This window comes from Gadus chalcogrammus, chromosome 2 (assembly GCF_026213295.1).
Source record: "Gadus chalcogrammus isolate NIFS_2021 chromosome 2, NIFS_Gcha_1.0, whole genome shotgun sequence".
NCBI lineage: Eukaryota > Metazoa > Chordata > Actinopteri > Gadiformes > Gadidae > Gadus > Gadus chalcogrammus.
The window spans coordinates 1,944,056-1,960,535 of record NC_079413.1 but is presented as its reverse complement, the minus strand read 5'-3'; the positions used below and the strand labels follow the sequence as shown (position 1 = coordinate 1,960,535).

At 47.6% G+C, this 16,480-nt stretch overlaps 2 protein-coding genes across 3 annotated transcripts in view; both read left to right on the top strand.

The window, feature by feature from the left end:
- Positions 1 to 182: 182 nt before the first annotated feature.
- limd2 (LIM domain containing 2) lies at positions 183 to 8,474 on the top strand. Of its 2 annotated transcripts, none has more exons than XM_056611789.1 (4): positions 183 to 418; positions 6,355 to 6,399; positions 6,590 to 6,738; positions 8,309 to 8,474. In XM_056611789.1, the coding sequence occupies exons 1-4, from the start codon at positions 416 to 418 to the stop codon at positions 8,469 to 8,471; spliced, it is 360 nt and encodes a 119-aa protein (XP_056467764.1). In that variant the 5' UTR covers positions 183 to 415; the 3' UTR covers positions 8,472 to 8,474. The 2 variants fall into 2 exon arrangements, with proteins under 2 accessions (XP_056467764.1, XP_056467771.1); XM_056611796.1 differs by having other exon boundaries at positions 190 to 418; positions 6,602 to 6,738.
- A 3,804-nt stretch (positions 8,475 to 12,278) lies between these two features.
- Positions 12,279 to 16,480, top strand: part of map3k3 (mitogen-activated protein kinase kinase kinase 3) — a 23,826-nt gene continuing 19,624 nt past the window's right edge. The window contains exon 1 of the mRNA XM_056611765.1: positions 12,279 to 13,570. The gene's annotated coding sequence lies outside the window, so the exon portion shown is untranslated. The remainder of the gene's footprint in view (positions 13,571 to 16,480) is intronic.

Sequence of the window (16,480 nt, the reverse complement as noted above, 5' to 3'; positions counted from 1 at the left end):
TGCACACAAAAGAAAACAAGAACAAATTGCAACAACAAAGTCCTATGGCTCTCTGTCTAGCAATACTCGCATCCAGCAGAGGGAGGAGAGGTGATTGGAGAGCGGTGGGGGGAGAAAAAGACCATCAACCAATAGCGTGCAACATCCTGCTGGTGGAAAAAAGGGCTGAAAAACGAGCCGAGGGGGAGACCGAGCAGAGCCGAACAGAGAGGTCCTCGCCCGGTGTGTGGCAGCAGCAAGCAGCGAGCAGCAGCAGCAGCTAATCTACAACAAAGCCCCACCAATATCTCCGAGGGGACGCGGATCTCAGAGAGCAGACGTCCACGGCCTACAGAGTGATCCCCGTGTTGTCCTCCTCGACCAGAGCCAGACCTTTCCCCGTGTTGTCATCGAGCAGACCCGGACGGCAGCCCAGATGGTGAGCGTCTGGGGTCTTTTGTAGCCTCCCTCCCTCTCCTTTCTCCTTTCTGAGGTGATGTTCGGGCTGCTAACCACGAAGCTAGCTGCTCTCCGCTATCTCCATTCACACCGTCCGCCTGGTACAAACCCCCACGTATTTAGGATCGTTTGCCAATGGATTCAATTAAACGGTAAATGGCGATTTGAGACATGCGTTGCCGTGTTGCACGACGCCTGGTAGAGTTGCGCCCCTGGGTTAAATCGGTTATTATTATTTTGAGCTTGTTTGCTAATTAATGCACTAAAGGTAATCCGAGTCGGCTGGTAATGAATTATTAAAGAAGGCATCCCGTCTTTCTTTCTTTCAATGGGCTCGTGTTGTGTCTGTGATGGTGTGTATCCACACCGCCCTGCACGGCGTCTCATTCCAGGTCTTTCGGGTTGTTCTCGGTATGGAGGCTGCACGTATTGTGCATCAGTCCCCAGCCCACATCACATTAATAATAACCCCAAACTAGGATGTCTCCGTCGCTCCTGCAGATTATTTATTTGGGGTCAATCCGTCGGCTACCATGTTCTCTATCCTGGTTCAGTATTACATAAAGCTATTGTGCTAGGAAAGAGGAGCCCCTTCAGCCACCAGGAATACCCTGGGGTGAAGCGATCCCGGCTCCATCCATTACCACCGCCTGTACGGTGGAATTGCGCATGAACCCAATGACCACTAATAGAAATGATTGCAGCGACTGTGCGTGAACGTGAAGTCTGAAACTGAGCGGTGCCACACACACACACACACACACACACACACACACACACACACACACACACACACACACAAAATATTTATATATATATATTCCGTTCACATACCACAGATTCCTACTAACATGTGTGTTCTAGGGCAGTTTCAGACTTGTTTTAGGCCTTCTTAAACCACAACATTTCATAAAAAACGAAGAACAACTACCGCCGCCAATATAATCAAAGCCCTGGCATATGGTGGGAAGGCTTAAGGAAGTTTATATGGTCATCTTCATTTACTGCCGATGTAGAGCCGTTTAGAGCACGGGTCGGTACACCTCGTTCTCGTGACGTCTGAACCACACATTAAAAGAGTGGAGTTTACCAAGTCAGCTAGGGTCCATTGCACAACAACTACAGAACCGCAAAGGGAACTGTTAACATGCATTTGACACTCTGTAATGTTCTCCTATCAAACAGTTGTCATGTCTATAACCTGATTTTTCACGGCATGGTCGTAATTGCCTTATGTTCAGGTCAGTTGTTCATCAGTGTAATAAATAGGTCACCAGTATTTCTATGCTGTGTGAACAGAATCAGCCCTGTAATGGTTTCGATTTTAGTCATATTTCTGTTCTACCAGCTATTCAAAACATAGTTGAAAATTACACTTCTGCATAACGCAGTAGAACACATTTTCCATTCAACGGCATGCGCTTCAACAACAAGTTCAACGTTTGTGTTTTGCCAGGCATCTTAATTGTCTAATAGCTACTAATTTATTGAAGTGGCGATTAGACAAATTGCATATTTAGTAGAATGAATGGAGAGGAGGCTTGAGAACCTGAATCAGCTTTGGCGCTGTGGTTTACTTAGACCTTGTGTGCCGAGACAACACGGGCCTTTTTGATGTAAACCAATCGCACCCTCTCCCAGCAGGCCGGGTTTTCTTCGTTAATGGGTGTCCCTTTTTTTCCGAGGGCTGGCTCAGCAGTCCTCTCATCCGAGCAGGGCACCCTGGGTTACATATTTAACAAAACCGGAGTCCTCTGTGCAAACATCAGACCGGTGTGGAATGCTAATCTAGAGCGACCCTCCCACTCTCCCCGTCGTCTTCACACTCTTCTCTATGTTGGGTTTGAAATTCCTTTCCCTCGGCCAGTTGCTGTCTCACCCCCTCCTGCTGTCTCACCCCCTCCTGCTGTCTCACCCCCTGTTCCTGTCTTGCTCTCTCCTGTCCTACTCTCTCCTGCTTTCTTACCCTTCTTCTGCTGTCAAACCCTCTTCTGCTGTCAAACCCTCTACTGTCTCTTGTCTCACCCTCTTCTGCCTCACCTTTCTCCTGTCTCACCCTCTCGCATTCAAGGTGAGGCGGCACCATGGGTGTTTGTAGAATGTACCTAGCTTGAAGCGAAAGGATACAGGGAAAATTTGCATACATTCACCTTTTTGTTTTTGGCTTTTGTGCGAGCACGTCATGACCTGACCACAACGCTCTGTGCCCCACAGGCTCTGGTTATAAAATGGGGTGTGTGTGTGTGTGTGTGTGTGTGTGTGTGTGTGTGTGTGTCCGCTTTTAAGAGCTCAGCCCAGATCTTGGCCTTCTGACTGGTGGTGGTTCCACCACAGCATTATCAAACTCGGCTTCCTGACAGGAAGTCTGCTCTTCTCTGTGGTGCATCAGCTGACCCAAAGAGCCTCCCATAGGGCCCCCCCTGAGGCCATACATTGTGGCGCCCTATTGCATCCATCAATACAATTACTACAAGCATTACTCCAACTCGCTCCACACACCACCCCCGAAGTCTCCTGTGAGCGGAGTACTTTTTAAAACCTTTTTGACAAAGTGACGTCGAAAAGTCGTCCTCATTCTTGCATCTATTTCATTTTAAAAAGCTGAAACGACTGCTACATTGGTACTCCTGGGTCTTTTATGCCCCATTCTCCACGCCCGCCCAGATTCATTTAGTGATGGAAATGAGGTGTTCCTCTTACAGGTAAGAATCACAAGGGCGTGTCAGTAGCCCCGGGCTGCTGTATTTCTTGGGAGGGCCTGGCCGCCAGAATCCTGTTCACTCCGCTACCTGCAGGCTGTGATTAGGAAGCTGCTCTCGGCCTGTGGTGGGGGCACCAGGTTGAAACCTGCAGCATTCCATTCATGGCCGTTATTATGAAGATGAGCAGCCCAGATATAGACCTCCGTCGAGGGCGTTTTAATGCGCTGTTCTGTCTCTCTTGGTTTCGGCTGGGCTCCATTTTCCGACTGCCATTTCTCAAGTGTTCTGGCGTTGATCACACTTTCTAAAAATATGAGCTGAGCAGGCAGGCAGGCAGTCAGGCAGGAGAGACTGGACTTGAATTAATGATTGCTGACGTTTGTTAGCATAATTCTTCCGGTCCTTATAGGGTGTTTGTGTGTGTGGGCTCCTCTGCCGGACTCCGTCGTCTTGAGAAAGGGGAAGGGTGGTCGAAAGCTCCGTCCTGCAACCCACCAAACGTAGGACATTGTGTAAGCGTCGAAGGGAGGGTGACTTGCTATCTTTCACATCACCTCGTTTCTCTTCGCCCCTGATGTAATCTCTCCTCAGCGGGCCATTTAGTTGAGGTTTTCAGTAAACACTGAACTGCGGGAACACCACTTTGAAACCGCTATTTAAATCCTTTTATTTGTCATGCATGTCTTGGTAATGAGATCAAAAGTGCCGTAGGGACAAAGTTCCTGAACCCCCCCCCCCACCTCTCCCTTTGGGGCATTTTACCACTCTAAACCGTACCCTGAAACACCGAATAACCTAGTGCCCTCGCACTCTCTCTAGGCTGCTGGTTCATGTGCACGCGCAGATCTGCAAAGTCATGTCTGTCGAGGCCTGACCCCCCCCCCCCCCCCCCCCCCCCCCCCCCCCACCCGCTTGCCCAGGGGCGTAAAGCGAAGCCCTTCCGGTAGATAAACCCTGCTCATCTCTGTTGTCGTTGCTCCGCCGGCACCGACCACAGCGCTCCTGCTGCTTCACAGCTCCGCCGTCGTGGTCGTTGGCAAACCGCGCTCGGGAGCTATTCGCTAACCATGGCGTTCTTGCAAAAATAACTGATGTTACAGCGCACCTGGTTCCTAACTCGTGAAAGCCTCTCTCTCTCTCTCTCTCTCTCTCTCTCTCCCCCCCCCCCCCCTCTCCTGTAGAGGATGCAGTCAGATAATGCAGTGTCTGCTCAATGGGAGTTCACTTCACTATACTTAAGTCTTAACGCTGTTTAATACTCTGGCCTCCAGAACCGGGCGAGTGGATCTTAGTGGATCCTGAGTGGCACACAGACGGCCTCGCTCTGCCACCGCTGATGGAGCCAGACTATCTGTACCGCGGTGCCCCTCTGGGGGTGGAAGGGGGGAGGAAGTGAGGACACGTGTCATCACTTCCTGCCACAGTGGGGCTCTCGAGATAGCTGTGTCTCATGTACAAATAAGGCAAGAGAAAAGTGTGTGTGTGTGTGTGTGTGTGTGTGTGTGTGTGTGTGTGTGTGTGTGTGTGTGTGTGTGTGTGTGTGTGTGTGTGTGTGTGTGTGTGTGTGTGTGTGTGTGTGTGTGTGTGTGTGTGTGTGTGTGTGTGTGTGTGTGCCCCCCCTGTGCTGTAGTGTATATGAATGATGCTCTTTTTCCGTTTTCACACAATTATTTGCATGCCATAAAACGACTCACCCCTGCCTTGCCCTCATTTCCATGCCACTCTAACCTAGCCTTGTTTCTTCTGAGACTTAGCCTGTACGCAAACCTTTCCACAGTTGGCACCTAAACCCGAATCCCAGCGAGGAAACACTGCACTATGCAGTCTGTAAATGTAGGTGGAGGATGAAGACTGTTGAAAAGCATGGTGGTTTTCTGGTGTTTTAAACCTGTGGTATCTCTCTTTCTCTTGGCATACCGGGACTTAGCAGACCGCCTGATAGAGGCTTTATTGCCTGGTCTGTATAATGGCACCACAGTGCTCAATGCTGGGGGGGGGGGGGGGGGGGGTCTATGGCTGTGGTGTTGATTAATCAGCCGCTATACTGCTGCGATGAATGCAGATGAACAGCTCTTCCTGCGCAGGTCTTTGGAGATTCCTTTTCCTTCTTTCTTCTGAACACGGAAGGGGTTGTTATTGTAGGCCTAACGGATTGAAATTCATTAGACTTTTATGTGAACCGAAAGGTTAACCGTTTAGTAATGCTACATATTGTCGAGGCAGCGACGGTCTTTACGGGAAGCTGCAGAGACATGCGAGAAGTTGTGTGTGTCTCAATGCTGAGACCCTGTTTATTCAACTGTGGTAAACGTCGGGCCAGTACACCCACACAAACCCCCGTCACACGCAAACCCCTACATCCCCTTTTTTTTTTTTTTTTTTTTTTTACATAACAGGGTTTTAGCAAAGTCCACAGTGGACTTTCTCCCCTGCCGGAACAGAAGCAGCCCTTCTTCCTCGCTCCGCTGGCTGCATGAGGGCCATTGTGATTGTACAAGTGTGAATAGTGTCTGTGTGTGCGTGTCCCTACTCACTAAAAACCCACCCACCGGCAGAGCTTTAAGAGTCACACACACACACACACACACACACACACACACACACACACACACACACACACACACACACACACACACACACACACCACAGTCTGATAACCTGAACCGCTGACACGGCCGTAATGATGCGGCGGCTGGCCCACCGTGGTGTGCCACAGGGCCCTGCCCCAGTTGTGGGGGGTCCGGCGAAGTGGGCCGTCACGAGACCCCCCCCCACAGACGGGCTCCGTCGGCTGGTGGAATCATTCAGCAGATGGATGCTCCCGAGGGCCGCATCAATCGAGAAAAAAACATGGTGGCCTTTGTTTAGACGGCGGGTAAATAGATGATGTAACATCGAGGCTGAATGTGTGGAGTTGATGAATGATGATGATTTGTGGGGCTGATTGTAAATATTTTTAGTGGACGTTTTCCACCGGGCGGAGGTGGATGTGCTTATGCTGTTGGTGTGTTTGAGTTTATATTAAACGCCTGGGCACCGCTCATTGCTATGACTCCAGGGGAAATGAATGCAAAACACACTCAAAGGGCTATGTCATCATCGGATATGGAGAAATAGTTTGCGCTATTGGTTTGATGTAATTATTTGCACTTTTCAGGGGCTTGTGCACATATTTGAATGAATGTTTAAATATTACATTTTCATTTTCTTTCAGGACAACAGAAGCGCGACAGAAGAGAAACCGGTGCAGCGATCAAAGGTAAATATACTCAGTGTTTAGCTTTTCCGCACCCGGTCATTGTTGAAGGTCTTGAATATCGTCCCAGTAGATTAATTCCTTTATACGGTTGGCCCTGCATGTCTTATTCCTAAGGGGGGGCTCCGGTTTCACTGTGTTGTGTGAGTGGTATCGACCCCTTGTTTCCGCGGCTAGGAGTAAACCCCTTTAGTCTCCTCTTCAGTCTTTCAGCTTTAAGACCCAGAGGGAGGTGTGCACGTCATGTGACAAGACGGTGTATCCCATGGAGAGATTGGTGGCCAACAACCAGATCTTCCATGCCATCTGCTTCTGCTGTAAGCACTGTAACGCCAAACTCAGGTGAGCAAACACGCACACATACACACTTGATTCAGCTGCCTGCACTGAAGTGCCCCAAACTCTCCTTTTGAAACCCTAAAGCCCCTGTTACGGCCCATTGTCTGGGCGCAGGCATGAATAGATAGACACAAGAATAACAGAAAAAATCAGTGACTTAAACGGCCAAACGCCGAACAATAATGGTCTCACGCAGGAGACAGAAAAGGGACGCGGTGGCAAGGCTTAAGCCCAACCGCAAATCTTCGTGGTGAGAGAGGGACTGCTTCCAAGGTCTGGTCTGGTTAAGTAGACCAGACCTTGGTCTACTTAACCACCAGGTGTAGGCAATGATTGCCAATTGGTAGCTGGAAGCAGGTGAAAGCTAGAAAATAAGCCACAAAACATAATGGCACCAGCCGGGGGTGCTCCAGTGCATAAACAACCTAGACAAAATAAAGAGTAACAGCCCCACACTAACATAATTTTGAATGAGTTCCTTTTACGTTAGATCCCCAGTCTATCAAACGACCGCCGCACGGCCTGTTTCAATCGGGAAGAGGTGGTGGGAAGTACCTGGTTATGTTATTTGTATCACCTCTGTCAAGCTTCAAAGAGATGAGCCGATGCTACAAGGGTGTGTGTGTGTGTGTGTGTGTGTGTGTGTGTGTGTGTGTGTGTGTGTGTGTGTGTGTGTGTGTGTGTGTGTGTGTGTGTGTGTGTGTGTGTGTGTGTGTGTGTGTGTGTGTGTGTGTGTGTGTGTGTGTGTGTGTGTGTGTGTGCGCTATGAACACCTTTACACTGAGGGGGGGGTATTATGGTCTGCGGTGGGATACGAGGTACCCGGTACCAAAAGCAAGTGGGGCAGAGTTGAGTTGAGCCAGTACTTTTAATGGAATACAAACAAATCTGACGAGTGCACTCTAGCTTGGAGATGGACGTTAATGGGCCGTAAATTGCCAAATCAGTTTTTCTCATGAAATCCCTGCTGGCACCACTTCCGAGCTGACTCGGACAGAAACGTCAGTAATCACTTCGAATTCAGCTGAGGTAACTCATTCTGGCCGTGTGACTTCCTCATCCTCGTCCTCAACTGTTGACAAACTGTTACCGAAAACCTTTCAGCAGATGACCCCGGGGGGGGGGGAAAACAGTTGTTCTGCTATTGCACACACCGTACAGTGGACCGTTGGTGTGTTGCGTTATCATAGTAGCATGTGTGCAATAATAATAATGGCTGTTTTACGCTTCAGCATAGAAAGTACGTACAAAGGGCCTTTCGGCTTAGAGATCTGTTTGAGTGACTCATACGGGACGGGTATAGTACAAACGTGTATTAAAATAAGGTATTTTTAACGCGAGCATCGGCCAAGAGGGTCATGAAACCCCGTTCTATTCAATTAAAAAAAGCTTTAGTGTCACGAGACACAAACATTCACATCGCTTAAGTAGTTGAACGATAAAGAGGCCAAAGTGAAAAAATCGTTCCTCTTCGGACTCGTTATTAAAGCCTGTGACTAACTTGCGCTATGCTAACCTATGCTATCGCTATGCTAACCCATGCTACCCTGTGTCCCCCCCCCCCCCCTGGCAGCCTGGGCTCCTACGCGGCACTGTCGGGAGAGTTCTACTGCAAGCCGCACTTCCAGCAGCTGTTCAAGAGCCGGGGCAACTATGACGAGGGCTTCGGCCGCAAGCAGCACAAGGAGCTGTGGTCAGGAGGCAAGGAGTCTGAGACCATCACCAAGACAGCCTAGACCCCCCCCCCCACCGCGCCCCCCCCCCAACCCCCTGACCAAACGCGCACCCACAAACACGTGCACAAAAGCTCAACCCCCGCCCCCCCCCCCCCCCCCCACACACACACACACTAGTTTAGCCCACAGTTGACCTTCCCTTCTCTCCCCATCCCCTGTATGTTTTGATTGACACGAGCCTCGACCCAATAGGAGGCTGGATGTAGTGGGAGGGGCCGAGTTTGGCACGAGCTCACTTCAGTGTCATCGTCTCCCCCCCCCCCCTCATGCGCATGCTGGCCTTCACCACTGCATTTATAAGAGGTACACACACACACACACACGCAAAGATTCCAACACATGGTACATGATAGGCCAGGCGTGGTCACATGACTCCCCCAACACGTAGTACACGATTGGCAAGATGTGCTCGCATGACTCGGCACGAGGGTCGTGATTGGCCGGTCATGTGAGTCTAGAATTGTATAATACTTTAGTTTTTTCTTTTCTTTTTTTTATTACTACTACTACCCCCAATTTCTTCCGTGGAATTGGCCGTTGATTGTGACCAAATGCCTTCTCCGTCGCCCCGTATCGGCCTGGATGTAAGGAGTCAAATTTGCTTTTAGGTTTTTATTCCTTTTTTATTTGAATATTTTCTTTTTGAATATTTTTTTATTTAAACGTTCACCAGTCGGTACCCATAACTATATGCTCAGGCAACCATATCCGAGTCAGTGGAGCATCCACTCTTTTTGCAATGACGCACACGCACAGCCCCCCAGGTCAGGTTCATAAGGTCGGGCTACGTGTTTTTTGTTTTTTTTTATATACATCTACTAAAACACCAACACAACCACACAATGACAGTTACCCAGATTTTGACTCTGATACGACTGTCTGTCGAAAGCAGCGTTGATCAAATGTACCTTCACCTCTCATCTGTTCTGCTGTTCTGTCTAGAGTTAATTTGGTCCTTCCTGGTTTCATTTCTTTTTAATAACCTGTGCAAATCCATCGCTTTATTTGAGACCCTTTGCATGTTTCATGTGTGTGAATGAGCCTAAATAGCCTTACCATCTTCTGACTGTATTTGTGTTTTTATAGACGGCAACGTGTTTCCACACGGATGTTTTATCAAACCACTTTCCTTTTAGTTTTATTTCTTTGGTAAAAGTTTTTACACAGCGCTTCTTCCATCGTTCGTATGCTGGGTTCGTCTGATGTCATCGAATACTTTTGATCTCTTAAGATTCTTTGGTGAAATATTACTGGGTTGTTGGTGATTGTTATTTGTATACTCTGTACATAAAGCTGTACGTTGTGTTGTTAGTGAACATGCCTCACTGTACTGTACTGTGCTCTTACATGTATGACCATGCATGGCCGCCGCCGGCTCAAGACAACGTTTTCAATCATCCAAGGTAAAAATACGGTACTTTTTGGTTTTGCTTTCCCGTTTTTTGAACCAAATGTTTTTAAGTACATGTGGAAGATGTCGGCTGGACCTGCGTGGTGGTGGTGGTGTCTGAGGATAGTCAATCAGCCCCTCAATCCTCCAGCAAGTGACACCACAATTCAGTCATTACGTGTAATGTTCCCCTCACCAGTGTTGGCATTGTTTGATCCTGTGATTTCATCTTTTTATTATAACATTCCCCCCCCCATCTCCCCTTTTGTACCCATTGCTAAGATTGAGGCAACCCGGCCAAGCTGAACAGCCTCAGTGGGCACGTAATGTCAAAATACATTACTTTTATATTATTATGCATGCGTCCTAAAACATCCATTCTTCCATTTAGCATGGATTTTTTTTTAATTTTTTTTTTTTATTCCCCGTAATTCAATTAAATCCCCCCCCTCTTGTGTCTTTATTACCGGGTGTTGTTTAGCACCAGGACCTATTAGACAACATTGAACCAGTGGAGGGTCGGTCAGAAAGTAGGCTAGTCTCCTTTTGTGCCTGTGTATGCGCCATTCTAAACCCTGCGCAGGGCGCCCCCTGCTGGGGAGTACTGCAAAATTGTTAATTCGACAGAAGAGACCTTTTGTCCTAATTTGCTTTTGAGGGATTAGTGCCTCCAACGGCAAAGCGGGCCCATCCCAACAGCTTCTTTTTTTTTTTTTTTTTTGCTCCTGCGCGATATTACCCATGTCTACATTTCATTCTTTGACAAGAATGAGCCCAAAGCCATTCCAAAAAATGACTCCTCCTCCTCAACATAGGCCTATAACATACCTCTGACACTTGAATGACGCACGGTAACTTTCGCGACTGAGGGTTTACTGTGAATTGAGCAGGCTGTGCAGAATAGAGCAAAGAAGATATTTGATACTTTTGTAAAAATGAGAAGCCTTAGAAAAAAAAATTGCTAGTAGCCAGACTTCCTGCAGTTTAGTTTTAAAACCAGACTTTTAAAATGCAAAGATCTTTTAAAACAAATAAACGGATCTTGCCTCGTCAAATAAATCCTTTATGCGGTTATTCATTAAACCAGCAATTCCCATATTCCATTATCGCTACTTAATTCCTCTAATGTGACTACTTGGATCATTTTTATTATTTTTAAATGTTTTAAGCTTTTTATTATTTTCTTTCCACTCCTACTCACTGTTCTTCATCCATCTTCCTAAGCAGTCCGCCAAGGTACAACTGCTGAACCTGTGAAATCCAAATGTTCTGAGAAACCGAAAGGCAGGCCTGCTAGCCCTCTACGAGCCCGCTATCAGCCTCCTTGACCACTAGGGACCTGCTGGTCTTCTAGTGGCCTCCTAGTCTCCTAGATGTCTCCTAGTCCTCTAGGCGTCTCCTAGTCTCCTAGGGGCCTGCTAGTCTACTTTTCTATCCCGGTGCGAAGAGCCTCAGGTGAATGCTAGCGTGGTTCCGTTTCTTTTTGAATGTTGTGCTGAAAAAAAAATAATCTTACTTTTTCAATGCTGTATTCCATATTTAAAACTTGAACGGTTATAACAAGGGGTGGCTTATTCTGATATTGTGTTAGTGGTCTTGGGTCTGTTCCTATCCACACCTGTTCAGGCTCAGTGGTATTATAGGAGTATGTCGTTTTTTGAAATGTAAACACCCTCTTTTTACGCAAAACACATGCATCATGGTTGTTCATGTTAGCTCCATTGTTTCTCATTTTTTACATGCTTTTGGAAGAAAATAAAAAAAATGCTGGTGTCGACCGACTCCTGATGTCTGAAGCCAACTTGGAAATATTTAGTTCATAATCAGCAGATAAAGAGGTGGTGCCTGAGCACATTTAGATTTATTTTTAGACATGTAACCTGTGTATTCTACATATTTCCAAATAAACGATGGTGCAGAATGGACATTTGAAAGAGGTTAGTAGGATGATCAAGTTGTCCAATTAAACAAAACAAAGTGTTCATGACATGACGCCCTCAAAAGCATGAGGGCGCTATGATTGCACACTTATTTGTTCAAATAAATTCCCATACTTGTTAATTAATTAAGCATCTATATGTCGACAAACTTTGTCGTCTGGTTTAAAACTAAATTATTTTGTCTTTACATCTACAATGTACCCATATGGTTAAGAGTGTGACGTCAAATGGCAATATCTACAATGTCAGAGCCTAAATGGATAAGCATGCTGAGATTGTAATGTTTTATTCTCATTTTATTATTATAAAATTCTAAAATAGAATAATCCAAAACAATTAGCTTCCTGTGAGCTAAATAATAGGCCCTTGTGAAGGCAGTCAAACCAAGCCAAAGTGGTAATGCATCGAGTGTCCGTCGCATGTACACTCACATAATTGCAGACTCCACTATTTGCTTATTTGGTTTATGAATGGGGGGAGGTGGAGGGGGAGGCGCTGACGTCACGATGTCGCGAGTCTGTTTTCCTTTTTCACCGAGAGCGCGCGGTCACAGCCGACGAAGCGCGTGCCCGACAGCAGAGCGCGCGCCACTAATTTAGTTAGAGTGTTCCGAATTATCCGTTGGACTGCGTTTGCGTTATGATTTTTCGTTGGCGGCTGAACAATACGTGCATTTGGAACACGTTAAACCGTCGCTTGGAGGACAGTTTTCGTGTTTTAGCGGAGGTTTGAACGGACGAACGGGGGTTCCGGTGCCGATACTTTTTTTTTTCTGTCAGGAAGTTTGACGCATTAAAGATTGTTTTTATTTCGCGGCGCTCGGGACGTTCTTCGTAACGTAAGTTATTCGAAACGTTCGGTTCGTGTGAGGATGTCGTCCGACCTTACCAGGCAGTGTTTCAGTGTTTTCTTCTACTTCTGAATCGAGAGGAGTCGGAGGAATATCGTAAAAGTTACATCTCCTATCGCTTTTTTTTATGTTGCTAGAAATCTTTAAACTTGAGGTGTTTTTACCCGAAATATCGCATATCGAAGCACGCTTTTTACTTTCATTAATGTGGGCTGCAAATGTCAACTCGGCACATTTTGACAAATCACTGAGCTCCTCTTGCACGGCTTTTGTTATGAACGTGTAGTAACGCTCGTGTAAGTGGCACGACTAAAGTACTAAGCAGTCGGACCGGGAAACTGCGTGCAGCTGTTGACAGATGGATTTCATCAAGGCTACCCGGTTACTGCTCCACCTCTGGTGATCAGATCCTAAGCATTGTCCCATTGGCGTGGACCATGCACGGACACCTATCTTAATTCACCTCTTCCATTAGGCTGCACGCCTGGTGGAATGACGTCCGGCCGGAGTTATGGATAAATAATAATATTATTATTGCATGGAGAATATTCGGTGACAAAATGACTAGCGGCTGGATGTCATAGGAGGTTGCTGCGGGAGTCACTCGATGCATGCTGAGGTGGACGCGCTTCGTCGAGAAACCTTAGATTGACCTCAAAGTGAGTTGTTTTCATCAGAACATATTAAAAAGAAAACATTGACTGGAAACAGACCCGCGGAAAGTTTCCGCACACCTGGGGTGCCCTCCCCACCTCCCCCCCCCCCCCCCCCCTGGAACAGAACCTACACACGTCCCGATTGTGTGAAGGTCCTTCTGCGGTTGATGTTGTTGGGGGTGTCCCGGCCATGTGGACAGGCTGAACTGACAGATACGGGCGGAGGGACCGTTCGCCCCGCATCACCCGAGTGAGGACCATAGGTAAGAGGGTCACTGGGACACGACGACGACGGGGGGGGGGGTTCCCTTGACATTTTGGGTTACCAAGCAAGCTTTGACATTTAGCTTATCGGTCTAAATTGACAATGGCAATGGTTTCCTTTCATTGGCATGGCATTCATATTGCAGAGGAAGCACTTACAACTAGATTATTGCTGATGGAAAATAAAATCAAAGTGTTATCGTATTGATCGTATCGTATTAATAGACGGAAGAGGATAATTTGCAGTTGATTCCGCATTGCAATTTTCACAGGGAGCCATAATAATATGGTATAGACTTCACACAGTGTTGAGAACTGCAACATACCTAAAATGTCTTAGATTTGCTCATCATGTTACGCATATTAGTCAGAATGTTCCAGGAGGTAAAACATTGACAGAAACCAGACCTGCTGGTAGAGTGAATATCCAGCGAGAGAAGGGATGATTCATGCAGAGATTAGCAGATCAGTTTATGACTAAAACCTTTAAAGCTACCACTGATTTCAATGTGAAGGCAAAACACTTGTTTGAGTATTGGAAAGGATAGGAAGCTGGGGATCGCAGTCTCAGACTAAACACCTCCATAACGAATAAAAAAGAGAGGGAATATTCTTGTAAATCTGCTGGTCCTGGAAATTGGATACAAGGAAAATAAAGCGGCACATAGCTCTCTCTCTGTCTCTGTCTACCTCTGTCTCCCTTTCTCTCTCTTTGTCTCTCTCTCTCATTCTCTCTCTGTCTTTCTCTCAATCTGTCTACCTCTCTGTCTCTCCCTCTCCTGGTTTCTGTCTCTCTCTCTCTCTCTGTCTTCCTCTCTCTCTCTGTCTCTCTCTGTCTCTCTCTCTCTCTCTCTCTCTCTCTCTCTCTCTCTCTCTCTCTCTCTCTCTCTCTCTCTCTCTCTCTCTCTCTCTCTCTCTCTCTCTCTCTCTCTCTCTCTCCCTCTCTCTCTCTCCCCCTCTCTGTGTCTCTCTGGTCACTCTCTCCCCACCAGCCTCTCCGCTGCTGAGCCTAATTACCTCCCGAGTGGAACGCAGTGACAGAGGGGGAGAGACTACCAGATGAACCAACTGTCATGTGCCGCTGTCGCTGCCAAACAGGACAAGACTCAGCACCGCCAACCTCCGTGTTGAGAGAGACAGAAGGGGAGAGGGGGGAGAGAGAGAGAGAGGGATGGAGAATTTAGCGGGAAATAGAGAGAGAGTGAGCCTAAGAGAGAGAGGGGGCGAGGGGGGGGAGAGAGAGAGAAACAGAGGGGGAGAGAGAAGGGGAATGAGCGGGAGATGGGGAGAGAGTGAGTCTGAGAGAGAGGGGGAGAGGGGGGGGGGGGGAGAGAGAGAAACAGAGGGGGAGAGAGAAGGGGAATGAGCGGGAGATGGGAGAGAGAGGGGGAGAGGGTTAGGGTGAGAGAGGGAGTGGGAGCATCTCAGGGCTAGCTGTGGCGGCCGTTCTCTGCAGCGGCGGTCACGTTCTCCAAGCTCGTCGACAGGACATGCTCCACATTCCTGTGGCTGGTTACTACCGTAGCCTATTCACTGGCACCGTGGTTAGCACTGCTGCCTCACAGCCAGAAGGAACCGGGTTCTAATACGTGAGGTTAGGTGAGGTGCAGCTCCGTCTCTACATGCATGAGGTCAGATGAGACGCATTCAAGATGAGTGAGGTCAGGTGAGATGCAAGTCAGTCTACAAATGGGTGATGGCAGCTGAGATGCGGGTCACTCTAGATGCGGGAGGTCAGGTGACATGCAGGTCGGTCGCTGAATGAGTGAGGTTAGGTGAGATGCAGGTCAGTCCAGGTGTGTGAGGTCAGGGGACATCGAGGTCAGTCTAGATGTGAGAGGTTTGGTGAGAAGCAGGTCAGTAGCACACTCTTGCTCCCATCCAATGCTCTGTGTCGGTCCGCCTTGATTCAGAGGGGGATGTCCCACAGATTACGATCTTGTTGAGAGTGACGTACTGTGACGAACCGTCGTGCTTTAACGGCAAGTGTGTTTTTTATCGGAACTCATGGTTCTTGAAATACAAAATAGACTTGTGACACTTGTGCCAAACTTGTTAGCCTTTTTAGGTTGTTTCGTTATCACCAAGAAGTCTTTATGGAAATAACTTATAGAGTTCGGTTTTTTTAACGACTTCAAGACATCGCTCAGGGGTTAAATGAGTTCTTCTAAATCCGATGGTTTATTGTTGCGGATTTGGAAACCGGGTGGGCTCAAGGTAGTGCCATAGTAGATGATGTTGTTATCACCGTGGATACCCATGTCAATAAACAAACTGCCACAGATGTAACGCACTCCCCATTTAAGGGAGCTAAATGGTTGATGTAATGGGCAACAGGCTGCCATCTCGGAGAAATATCATCGCCCATTCAATGCCAACCGGGGCTCTGGCAGAGGAATTAGTGCTTCATAGCCAATGTAATCAGAGAGGGTTACAGCTGGCAAGTACTTACCAAAAAATATAAAAAAGGACAAAAAAGGACTGTTAAAAACTGGCTCCATTTGAACGGCTGCCAGGGTTGTCAGCTTCACGCTAGCTTGACACTGGGCCCTTTCCAAATGTCATTCCCTCACACGGTCGCACGCTCTCACGAGCGCCAGTGCGCCGTTCGGCGGAGTCCCGTCATGCCCCAGAAAAGCCTTTCATTGTTTGATCCGCGCTTTGTTCCTCTCCTTAAAAGCCAGTGAGGAACCGGGCTGGAGAAACAGGGCCCATTGAGTGAAAGGACTGCCCAGTAAGAGTGTGATGAAGTCATTACCCCCCCTGTGTGAATATCTCTGTGTGTCGTCATGGTCTGATGCCTAATGACCAAGTGGAGCTCTGCTACTTCAGTTTTTTCTCTTCTTTTTTTATCATAAATGATGGTTAAGGGATGACATGGAGCGCAATAGGGATCGTTTGAGTAATTG